Genomic DNA, 12,831 nt, shown 5'->3' with positions numbered 1-12,831 from the left:
TTTGCTGGAGGTCTGGTGTGTCTGCAAGTTTTCTAGGTCTAGTGAAAGCAGCAGCACCTGAAGAGTAGTAAAATTTGGGAAACTGGGGCTAGTGAGGCCAATTAATAAGTCATTAATTTGTTATGAGCAAAGAGTAACTAGCCAGTTTAGTGTTTTAGCCAATTTAGTTTAGGGAGCTGAGCTGGGTTAAAAACCTAAAGATGCGCTGATTCACCGGAACAGATGTGCATCACATCCATCCAGCAGGGGGCACTGTAAGACTACAGAGGATTGTGCTGGCAGTCTGGGTTGGTTCATAATTAGCTCATTAAAACCAACAATCAGCGAGATAGTTTTAATGGGCTGAATCCTTGTATTGTTTTGGAGGGGGGGGGCAGTCATGTTTCTGAGATGTGATTCCAGAGATCAGGAGGTTTTCAGTTTTAACAGAAAGGGTGACAAAGAAAAGGCAGGAGTCAGAGATGAATAAAATGAAGGTAATATATTAATCTTTTTAATAAGTCTGTAAGTGCTGGTGTGTGTGGTTGCATCCCATTGTCTAAATGAACCAGGAAGGATCATGGTTACTAAAGACAGAGTCAGCAGCCTATAGCATCTCTTTGTTTTCTGTGAAAACCTATATTTCTACATTAGCTTCTTCCTTTTTAAAAGCTGTACAACCACTTGTGTGTTTTTCACAGCTCAAGGCTACGAGCAGAGAGCCACAACAGAGGGGAATAAGGAGGTGAAACTGAGCTCACCTTCGAGCCTCTCTTGACCATGTCACCTGTACCACAGCGCTGTGCAGGAGGGGCAGCACTGACTGGAGGAGATGCTTGTCAATACTGCAGGGTGCCCACAGGAGGCACTGTATTTGCAGAGAGCCAAGAGAGTCCCCACAGTCCCAGTCCCAGTCAGCTGGTGACATCACCCAAGGTCATATATCTGATGTCTGTATCGTAGCGCTTTTAACTTTTCACTTTCTTCTTTATTGCTTTATTTTTAGTTTTGTTTGATGAACCTCTTCTTCCAATTCAGGGTCGTGGGGGAGCTGGAGCGTATCCTGGCAAGCAATGGGCACAAGGCAGAGAACGCCCTGGACGGGCTGCCCTGCCATTCCAGGGCTCACACACACTCACACCAGGAGCCAATCAACCTGCCAGTGTGTCTGAACTGTGGGGGGAAACTGGAGCACCTGGAGGAATCCCATAGGAAATTCCAGCCTTTCTAGGTATGAGCGGGCCTCTTTGCTCGAGAAAAATCAACCCCAGGCCCAATGTGCATTTGTAAAACGACACACATGGCATGCACGACAAGCATTTCTGTCAGCATCGTTTTGCACTGCACTTGCCCGTTTAGAAAACAGGTTTACGAAATCTAGACTCCTCTTGTTCATCTTGCATCTTGCAAGTTCATCATAACTTCCTTCTAAAATGGGTTGGGGAGTATCGTTCTCCTGACCAGCACCGGAGGGGTCACAAGCATTGCACCATCAAGGCGAACCCATTAATGAGCACTAACTGCAGATAGTCTTTAGACAATGTGTTGTTTGTGTGCTTCCTAGCTACGTCCTAGTGCGGTGCTTGTGCACTGATATGGCGTTGTACAGTTTGGTATTTAAGCAGAGGACAGAGGAAGTGGCAGAAAGAAGAAAAAGAATAGATGTGGTGATGCCAAAGAGTGAATGTCCAGGGTCACGTGTGGCTTGTGTCTCTAGTGACTGCCGATGTTTAGGGGTTCATCAGAGCACTGGGGTGTGTCCTTTACCCTCTTGACTCAGACAAGGCACCCTAATGCCCACAACAACACACGAGCTTTCATGCCACCATCTTCACCATCTGCTCCTGACAACAATTTCTTACAAATTCTTTCATCATCATGCCTTTTCGGTGTTTCTAGACTGACAAGCAAAAAACAAATACCAGTGAAATAAAAGTCCTGGTGTCGCTGAGCACACAGTAGCAGTAAATCCGACAGAACATGAAGTGTAACACAGCGACAGGATTGCACGCTCCTAATACCCATTGCACTTACTGGGCTGAAACAGGAGAAAGGCATCTGCACGTAGCTAATGACTCTTGTGCGTAATTAATCATTTAGTGCATGCTAGCAGCACTTGGTCTGAGGATAAGGCTGCAATTAGAGGACGGGTCCCCCAGGCCTCCAGGCTGCGGAGATGCAGGGAGGGATGGGCACTGAGCAGCTGTCTGACTGGCTTCCTAATACAAGCCTGATCTCCAGAAGCCCACTCCCCCTCAGCAGCATCACACGAAACAGGCCTGTTTATCAGTCCAGTCAGCCCCTCTGTCTGCTGGAGTGTCTCTAGCCCGCTCTGACAAGCGGTCAGGTTCAAACGCAGCTCGTGCATACGTGTGTACACACAGCTAGCTGCGAATATCACATCAGCAAACATTTTCTCTGGGCAGTTCTTACCTCACTAGTAGATAGAGGCAGTCAGGTTTTGATTTGGGCTGTGAATCCATTGCAGACAAAAGGATAACCACACATTTCTTAAACCTCACAAAATTATTATTTTTGTTTCCTAATTTTAAAGTTCTCCCTTCAAATTTTTTGCCGTGTTTTTGCTCTGTTGAAATCAGACAGATCCAGATCAGCCAAACACTTCAGACTTTTGACTTTTAAAAACTTTCAGCAAATACTAAATTTTCAGAGCTCAACTCACACCCAATGAATTGCTTCCTTTATTGTCCCAGATGGGCAATTTGCTTTGCAGGCAGGTAAAAGACACAACATAATACAAAAAACATTTAACACAACATGAACCCATTAACACATGAGAAACATACATGCATAAGAGCAGCTTACATAGTCTTCACAATTAGAAAAAAAAGAAATTGGGTCATCAGTGTGTAAGTTTGATACATAAGATACACGATTGAGGAAGTAAAATATACAATCAGCTCAATCACAAATTGAGCAGGTTGATAGCTGTAGGAGCAAAAGATGACTTAGTTCTATTGCTCTTGAATCTAGGCAGTCTGAATCGACACCCAGATGGAAGGAGCTCAGATTCACTGAGCAAGGGGTGGTCATGACAGTCAGTGATTATATTGGCCTTCTGCACTACTTGTATATGTAGATGTCTGCCAGCTGTAGCTGTTGTGCACTGATAACTTCGCTGGCTGCCTTAACTGTCCTGCTCAGTGTGTTTTTCTTGCATGTATTCAGACAAGCTACCACCAAACCTACTACAGCGAATGTTAAAGCAGATTCAATATTACTCCAATTAAGGATTTAAGCGTAAGAGATAAATATTTAGTAAAAAAAAAGGACTGAGGAAAGATTCAGTTGACATAAATATAAGGGTTTAAGCAGACTACATCATTAAAACTTTGTTGCAGTCTTAAGAGAGATAAAGTCTCTCATCAGGTCTGCACACAAGTGACGCATCAAGTCAGTGTTTTATGTAAATGGAGTAAGTGGTCTCTCTATGGAAATCCACGCCTAACGAACACTCAACCCCAGTTTTTCTAGCATAAACACCTGGCTTTTATGTTGGAGAAGGCAGCTGTACATCAATAACACAGCTGGGCTTAATAAGAAGGCAATGACACGAGCAGAGGAGAAGCATCTTCACTATTCTATTCTTGAGTGAGATTGGTCCTGTCAGCCCAGCTGTACAATTGGGGGCCTGCTGGAGGAGTTAACCAGCTGTAAACCTGTGATCAGTCTGGTGTGCAGCCCTCACACTATTACACGGTTACACTGAGATTCCCAGAAATAGGACAAGCAGCCCAAAGAACTCTTAGCTTGAGGATTCAATAAGGATACAGCAGATAGCGGATGCAGTTAACAAGGTAGTAGGAGAAACCCTCTAACTGATGTTTGGGTACTGGTTTCTCAGTAGTTGTTCACCCTTGTCTGAAATAATATTCTTCTTTCTTAATGGAAACAGTTGTTGCTTCTCTGGGGCCACTGTGCTGTGGTTTTTATCTACCCTGAGATGAACAGGGAGACAGGGAACACCACCACTCATAATCAGACAAGGATTAACAGCACAGAGAAGCTAATTGCAACCCAAGGGTGGACTAAATCTTATACCCCTGTCAGCTGTAATCACTGGAGCTCGTACTGCAGAGACACATTAACTGGAACAGGCACCCCAGGCTGCTTTGTAGAGCTGCGTGCACGTAAAATTCGCAAAATGGAGACAAGTGCAGAGACACTCCACAGCAAAGGAATTATTCCTTGTTGTGATACTGTCTCTGCTGCCTAACAAAAGAATGCTTGTCAGAGTCTTCTTAAAGGTGAGGCAATAAATAGAGAACAATCTGAAAAACGCTCAGAGATCTCAGGTCCAGGCAAAATGTATTTAGTACAAATTTGAATCAACTGAAAATGCATTATTTCGTCTCCTGGTTACTCCGACAATCCATTAGGAAAATCAATTTCAGAGCTGTAAAACAGCTGTTCTCAACAGGACCCAGGCCACAGTTTAAGCAGCTGGATCACTGTACAGAAGGAGATCTGTTTTCCAAATGGATCTAACGAGTCATTCTTCTCTTGCCAACACCAAGTACAAGTTCAGATCCTTAGTTTTCTCATTGCAAATAACAATTCCTAAGACGTTAGCTGCAGCAAAGACAGAACCCGGAAAGGATGACGTCTTACAACAAGCGCGGAGGAGAAGCTACCCAGCTTTACACAAGACGCAAGCATGTGTCACACAGTCCACCTGCATTAGAACATGACACAGTGGGCTGTTACTAGTCGCATTCGCACATTTCAGAGAAGGGTAACACTGAAAACACGGCAGACGAGCCCCAGAGCAGTGCAGGGTGACTGTGTCCTTACACGGCAGAGCCCACAGCCCGCTGTATTAATGAGTGTGGCACCCGCGGGGCGCGGACGCGGCTGGGCAGGCGGACTCACGTCTTGACGTAGGGATCTGAGAAGCCATTGGCGTCCATGGCAGCCAGGTGGGCGCAGCGGATGATGCCCACCACCAGGCCGCTCTTCTGGGAGCTGTACTTGAGCGAGATCATGATCCTCCCTCGCTCCTCCAGGGACTTGTCGTCCGTCTTGTCGATCTGTCGGAACAAGACGGCCGGCGCTCAGCACCAGGCAGTTCTCCCGAGACACAGCACGGCCACTTGTTTTTTTTTTTATCTTTGAGGGCACTGTACAGGCGAACATGTCATAGCAGTGTCCAGAACCTGACCGAGCTGACTCTGATTGAATAAAACTATAAAATTACATTATTCAATTCAATGTCGCAGGGAGGAACGGTGGCACAATGGTTAACATTGCTGTCTCACAGCAATGGGGCTGGGCTCGGTTCTGGACCTGTGGTGCTGCCTGTGTGGAGTCTGTATGTTCTCGCTGTGTTCTGATGAGTTTCCTCTGGGTGCTCCAGTTTCCTCCCACAGTCCAAAGACATACTGGTAGGTTACTGGCTTTTGTAACAACTGGTGTGTGTGTGTGACTGTCTGTGCCCTGTGATGGACTAGTGTCATGTCCAGGATGTTTCTTGTCTTGTGCCCATTGCTTGCTGGGATAGGCACCTGCTCCACTGCTACCTTGTACTGGATAAATTAGTGTATTTCGGACAAAAATCATTTGAGACTGTTTTTTCCTTCTCTGGCTGTCACTGCTTATATTACTTTCCATTTCTTCAAAGTGCAGTTTTAAAGTGAATCAAACAGGTGAGGATTTAAATCAATGCTGCACAAACTTCATTATACAATCCTGAACTGATGGGTTTCAGAGGACTGTGCAATGATAATTAATCTTCCCTTTAAACTTCCTTGCAGGCGACTTCTTTCAAAGGCTTTCAAAGACACTTTTATGCCCCAAACAGCTTGTGTATCACCAAAACAAACACAACACCGAGAGAGGCGCACAAGGAGAAATCAGACAGCAGGAACATTGAGGTGACACTACAGAGCTCCTCGGAAGGAAAATAATTTTCAAGCTCCTTAATGGAGGACACCAAAGTCCTCAATCTGAAGGGCGCCCACCCCCAGCTCACACTCCCACTGACAGCATGACGTTAGTTTGGGGTGGCAGTTCAGACCCAGGAAGATCAGTGCAGCATGCAATTACCTGCAACGGCACAGCATTACGGAACATCAGGTCGCAGACTCTGAACAAACTCAATTAGCTTGTTTTTAAGTAGCTGTGTGTAGCCAAGGGGCTTTGATTGGAGTGGAAGCATAGTGCAAGAGCCAGGGTGAAGGAGAGGGACGCTCTGACTGTCCCCTACAGACGGGCTCCTCACACCACGTCTGAGGCACACAGCCAGGCACAGCCTGCTACAGGAAAGTGCTGACTTTGTACCTGCACAAAGAGCACTGCTCGATGAGGGGAAAGGAGAAAAAGAAAGTAAAAAAATATCCTTTTTTTGCTTTTCAAGTGCAGCCGAATTGATTCTTAGTGTCTATCCTTATTTCACTTGTACATCAAAGACGGATTTGTAGGATTTAAATGTCTTCCAGCCCCTAACTTGACAACCACCCTCTGACCTACAGATTGGGGCTCTGAGGATGAATATTGTTTTTTTTTGTTAAAGGGAATTTGGTCGTTGTATTTGTTAACAAGTGCTGGAAAAATATGTGGGTTATGCAAGATTTGAAACAGGTTAGAAATGAAGATTGTTTGGTTCATTACACATGTATCCATTACTTCAAACACTCAGTTAGGGTATAATATTAAAAGGAAGCAAAATGTGATATAAACTGTATCAGAATGTTACTGCGCACCCACTTTCCCCTGGATGAGTGAAGGGAGCCCAGAGGCAGCTGAGCGAATTCTGAATTCAATTACTTTTTCTAGTTTCACGGCTCGCACAACAGTCCTTCCTCAAGACCAGCTCACTCCTGCCGCTCTCATTATTTTCAAGTATGAGCAGAATATCAGATACTTTTGGGTCACATTTTGATGAGACAGAGACACAATGGAGTGGCTGTGTAGGAGCCTGCAAGGATGCTGTTTGCTGTTTGCTGGGAAACAGGTACTGGCTCCTGAAAGTGAGGTGAGTTATTAAACATGGGTGCAGTCAAAGCTCATACTTAAATTGGCTATTCCCCCCATGATATGAACAGCTCCATTTAAAATATTTAACATGTGGAAATACGAAAACAATATTTTAATATTGGCAACAGTGAATCCATGAATCATGATCACATGATGGAAGTCCATCCATCCATATCTGACCCCTTTATCCAGTTCAGAGTTGTAGAGGAGCTGGAGACAATCCCAGAAAGCAATGGGCTCAAGGCAGGATACACCCTGGATGGGACGCTGGTCCATCACAGGGCAGACAGACACAGACATACTCACACCAGGGCCATTTTTCCCAGAAGCCAGTTAACCTGCCAGCAGGTCTTTGGACTGTGGGAGGAAACCCACATGAACATACAAACTCCATGCAGATAGCACCCCAGGAACTGAACCCCCTGGTGGTTGAAAAAACTGATGGCACTTAGTGTATTTTATCTTTAACTATTATTTTTATCTAATAGAAATTAAATAATTTAATTTTATGATGGTAAATACAACATTTTTTATCCATGTATCCTAGAATATCTGTGTATATCTCTCATCCTCTCAGGCTCAGAAGCAAGTCCAGGCTGGTGTTCTTTCCGCCTGGTATTACAGGATCAGAGTGGATCTAACAGCCTTATTCGCAGGTACGTTTTATCATCTAACAGAATTTGTATTAAAACTGTAAACTTTAAATGCTGGTGTTGCTCAGTCCAATTTCAATCAATCTGAAATTCTATTGCAACAGCCTCTAAAGACATGTTAAGGCACAGATTCATCCTGGGCCTGAGCTGGTATTTTTAGCACTGTCGGGCTGATGACAGTGGGTTGCTGTGTTGCTGGTCTCTCAATGATATACTAGTTTCTAGTTTCCTCCCCTATCTCCCAGTCGCTTGCTTGTTTCTGCCTCTCCCAGAAACTATTTCAGCTGGGTTTCAGTGATCCTTAGCCCTGGTTTCCTTTTTGGGTACGTTAGCTTAATTCACTCAGAGGTTTTAGTTTGATGCTTTGGGACGGAAAAAGCTATCTAAACACAGGAATGCAGAAATTGTTTAGATCTTCATTTAAAAAAAAAAACCTTTTCAGAAACATCTTCAGGTTTTCTATTTGTCTTTATAAATATATATAATTATTTCTGCTGGCCAATGTTTTTTGCTTTGAATGTATTGCATTTATTTTTCCCCTTGTGCTCTGCTGAAACACTTTGAGCCGGACTGTAGGCGCCGAGCACAAAGAGAGAACAAGGACCACAGTGGTGGAACTGGCTTCTGGACAGAAAACCACCTGAGGAATGGTCGTGGGTGGACAGCGCCTGCCTCGTCCTCCTTGCTTTCATTAAAAGCATAAGCCCTGTGTCTGTAGCAGCTGCCCACTGTGGGCCAGTGCCTGCTGGGAGAGGTATCCCACGCACTGTCTTCTTGCTGCTCAGCTCTTTACAGACACCACCAGCCTGCCTGTGCCCCCTCCCAGTCCAGGTATTTCCTAAGCAGCAGGGACTCTGTGTCTCGTCTGCTCTTGCTGAAGCATGTGGCTTTCACACAGAGCTGCTTATTCAATGTCAGCCTGACGGGGAGCTGTGTCATTTCATGACTGAGTACCAGGACACAACCTTGAAACTGAGCCCTACTATTATTTGCTAGAGGGTTGCTTGCTCTGTCTCTTCAATGTCAGAGAAATTCATTAAGATGAGTTTAATTTAAAAAAAATGCAGACTGTATGATATTTTGTCATTCATGAGGAATAATAACATCCAGTAAGGAAATTAGTTTAGGAATGTTTATTGAGAAGCTTTTGCTTAATAACCTGGTTGGCCACACGATGTAGTAGTTGGGACCCCCATGCAGAGTGAGGAGTTACCCAAAGGGTAGATGCAGAGGAGGGAGGCACAAACGTACAAGGAAGAGAGGGTCTTACTATGGTACTGAAGACTTAAAGGGATTATGGGTCAGAGCAGCAGAGGTGAAGCAGAACATGAGTCCTGCCATCCCTCCCAAACCTTCCTTAAAAAAGCCCTTCAGCAAAGACATGGCAGGAGATGAACAGGAGTTCATGGTTGATAGTACTATATCTGTAAAAATTATTTTTATCACCTCCAAAATATTGCCAAGATCCAGTCTTCTCTCTCAATCCACTGTAGAGAGACTTGTCCATCTTTTGATTCCTCGAGGCTGGACAATTGTAATGCACTGTTTCAAGGAGTTCCAGCGAAGTACATTAAAAACCTTCAGTGCATTCAGACGTGTGCTGCTTGCATTTTGTTGAGGGTGCAAAGGCAGAAACATATTACACCTGTTCTGGCATCTCTGCACTGGCTGCCTGTGAGTTTTAGAAATAACTTTCAGATTTCGATGTTGACCTTTGAATGTGTTCACTGAGATGCCCTGTCTTATCCTAAAGTTCTGCTCCAAACTTCAGACTTCCTCCTGGAACTCCAGGTCAACTTCCCAACTTACTCACCGGCAGCTGTTTCTCCAGACAGATGTTGAAGTTCTTGGTCTGGTTGGGCTTTAGCTTCTTCAGGGGGATCCGGGTCTCTCCGATGAACTCATTGTGCCGAAACTTGTCCTCATCGCACACTGAGATCCTGAACAGACAGGGAGGGAGAGGGAGGGGGAGTGAAGATTAAGCAGTCTGAGCTCTTAACTGATTTTGTAGGTGTAATCTTTACTCTTTGCACCACGGTTTGCATCTCTTCATTCCCCATTTCACAATTGTGGTGATTTCTGGATGATGACAGACATACTGTAAATCTTTCATAGCGTTCTGATGAAAAGATGAAGTAGCTCAGACACAGATTTCACCTAACAGAAAGGCACTGTGCACTTCAGCCATTATTTGAAGCCTTCTTTAGTGTCTAAAAGGTCAGTGTTACAGTGCTATTGAATTCAGTTGAGTTTTTAGAAGCAGATGCAATACTGTGACAGTAATCCTATGATCTCTTTTTATCAGATCTCTGTTGAGTTTGATAGTTTTATATCCCCAGTCTGAACTAAGCCATGTACAGGGCAGATTTGGACTGTTCACAGCCTTTCTGTGTAGTGAACAGTTTGTGTTCTACAGTGTAGCCTGCATTTGGCTTCCTGCAAGGTTGAAACCAAACTGCAGCTGCTAACGTACTGTACTAGAGATCCTGCTGCCACAGAGATGTTTGTGTTATTGAACTTATGCATGAGGGAGAAAAATACAGCCATTAAATCTTGTCACAAGATGAGAATGATTCAAAACACATCAAGAAAGACATCAAAAGCAAGAGGGAGTTTGCTAGAAGAGACATTTACTTTAAATTTTTTACACTTAAGCCATGTGATACAAAATAAAGAACATAAGAAAAATTGCAAACAGTCTGGGCAGCTTGTTCCATACTCTCATTTACCCTCTTCTGCGTAAGAAGACTTTCCTCTTCTCAGGTTTGAAAGCTCTTCCACATTGTAATCTTTAAGTCGTTTCCTAATTTCCTAAGGCTTCCCACCTCTGCACTGCAGAGATTCAATCTGTTATTCCCAGAAGATGATCTGTTTTACTGTTCTGACCAACACAAGTCCTTCCACAGTGCTATATAGTACAGACACTCAATTCATGATTTCAAGATTATCGGTACCTACAGGAGGGTTTTTCATATGGGTTCATCATGAGCCATGATTCCCCAGAAGTTAAGATCCTCTTTAAATCTTTAACTAAGGAATGGGTGAAAATAATTTAATTATTTTAACTAAGAGTTTAATAAACGCTGCAAATTGCCTTCTGACACTAAAGAACACTCAGCATAAATCATAAATGTCTTGCGGTTCAGTGACCTCCAACATTGCCAATTCAACAAAAGCACAAAAGCTCATTCATTGCTGGGGAAAGATATCAAGTAAAATCTAGATATGATAGAAAGCAATCTGGGGGCATTGTAATTGAGCTGGTGGGTATACTCAGTATGGGTTTCAAGTAGCCACTATAGCAGCTGCCAGTTTTTCCCCTTTATTTGGAACTTTTCCTGTCGCTCTTTAACTTCAAAACTTTTTAAAGCTAAACATGTTCAGGAGGATTTAAAATAGAGGTATTTGGTTAGAATTTAGGTCTGAAAATGAACAGCTGTTTGAAGTTCTGCTAAATTGCCCCTAGAAGTATTTCTGTGCGAGTTAAGAGAAGCCTCTGGTCATTTGATTAAGATGTGTGGCTGGAGCCTGTGCTCACCTGGTTATTTAAGGTATATGATCAAAGGCACACTGGAATTGGGCTTCCTTCTGCAACAGATCTGATCTTGATGAAGGTCCCTTTGAGTGAGGAGCTTTGCCCCAGTTGCTCCAGTCCATCTAACTGACTGTAAGCTCAGCAGCCCCCCGAAAGTAGTTTTAATTATTCATCATTTTTTTCGAGGCGCCTTTAATTTTCTCTGCTTAGTTGTTTTCGCTCTCCTGCCTCCTGAACTATGTTCCTGTGTCCAGCAGGGAGCACTCTGCCCAGCACAGCGGCCTGCAAGCCCCACCGGTGGAACAGCAGACTCTGTGACTCACTGATCCAGCTGTCATGCGGGCGTTTGCTCAGCCCCCTGGTGGGATAAGAATCCCTGTCCTTCCCAGCTCCCATGACTTCCAGGCCTCACTCTCTGTCACCACTGTGCTGCAGAGTGTTTAATGGACAGCTGGGAGAGCTCTGCCCATTTACAGCAGGTCTGAAAGTAGCATGTACAGGTTGTATGGACATCCACCGGCCTCTTATCTGTATCTCCAGTCTTCCTGGCTTTCAGGCGACAGCCCCCTCACTCTCTGCATTTCTCTCCATCCCTCTTGACACAGTAAACGGCTGCTCCCCCACTCACTTCCAAGCTCTCTAATACAATGTGAACCTGTCAGTCTCTTTTTAATCGAATGCAAAGAAACTATTTCTATATGTCTCTAGAGCTCTCTGAAACAGCCCAGGTTTTCCTGCTACTCCCTTCTCTCACCAACCTTGTAATAAAATACCACTGTCACTTTTCTCTCAGACTAATGTTTAATCTCTTCCTTATTTAAGGTCTGGGACTGGGATTCCTTATTCTAATGCAAGTTTACACAAGGATTGTCAGCAATATAGCAGTGAACAACTGGGTTAGCATCACAGGGCACAAGCACTTTCTGTATTGTATTCAATCAGTGGCTAAAGATGACATTTTGCTATGGAGCACCATTTCATTTCCTGCCCTGTAACTTTTTTTTTACTGTGACATTTCTATCTGTAAGAACATTTATTTGTACCATTTGTGCTACCCAAAATGCTGCTGCTTTGTAGCTACGAATAGCCGTGAAATCCAGCATTGAAAAGAACTGGAGTGACAAAGAAAGGGTGATGGAAATGTACATTTCTACTATAGAATCTGTCCTCGGCCCACTGCTTGATACACAAGTAAAAATGTTTTACATATTAATTTGTTTGTGTCTGCTCCTATTTGGGTTTGGTATTGCACCCTACATCATCTCTATGTTAAGGTGGCTTTTTTCACTATTCTGTATAAGCAAGATGGATTTAAAGTGGTAACAGTGTTGACCACTGCACAACTGCACTAGTTCGGAACAAAAAAACATTCTCGTAATCTGTTCTTTCTGAGGTGTCATTTCCTATTTGTAATGTATTCTATAGTCACACAGTCTCATATCTTTTAATGCATGTTCTAGTTTACACTGATATTATCAACACTTGGGAAATATACTGTATGGGAAAATTCATCTTCAAGTTTCAATTACGCTAAAAACAATGAAGTAACAGCTGAATTTGATCTGTATTTTGACATTTGTATATCTGTTCACTTGCATTTTCTTTTTTTAAGAAGAGTTCAGGATCCATTTTCATTTGTAAATCTACATAGTCTGAATTTTTCTCCAG

At 43.6% G+C, this 12,831-nt stretch overlaps 1 protein-coding gene across 3 annotated transcripts in view; it reads right to left on the bottom strand.

Annotated features, from left to right (window-relative positions):
• Positions 1 to 12,831, bottom strand: part of doc2b (double C2-like domains, beta) — a 227,708-nt gene that overhangs the window by 7,788 nt on the left and 207,089 nt on the right. For all 3 annotated transcript variants that reach the window (XM_088615766.1, XM_088615764.1, XM_088615765.1), the window contains 2 exons: positions 9,442 to 9,568; positions 4,873 to 5,030 (listed from right to left, as the gene is read on the bottom strand). In XM_088615766.1, coding sequence (XP_088471892.1) covers positions 4,873 to 5,030; positions 9,442 to 9,568 — 285 coding nt within the window. The remainder of the gene's footprint in view (positions 1 to 4,872; positions 5,031 to 9,441; positions 9,569 to 12,831) is intronic.

Source organism: Lepisosteus platostomus, chromosome 22 (assembly GCF_059453375.1).
Source record: "Lepisosteus platostomus isolate fLepPlt1 chromosome 22, fLepPlt1.hap1, whole genome shotgun sequence".
Lineage (NCBI taxonomy): Eukaryota > Metazoa > Chordata > Actinopteri > Semionotiformes > Lepisosteidae > Lepisosteus > Lepisosteus platostomus.
Note: the sequence above shows the minus strand (reverse complement) of the source record. Positions and strands in the feature narration are given on the sequence as shown.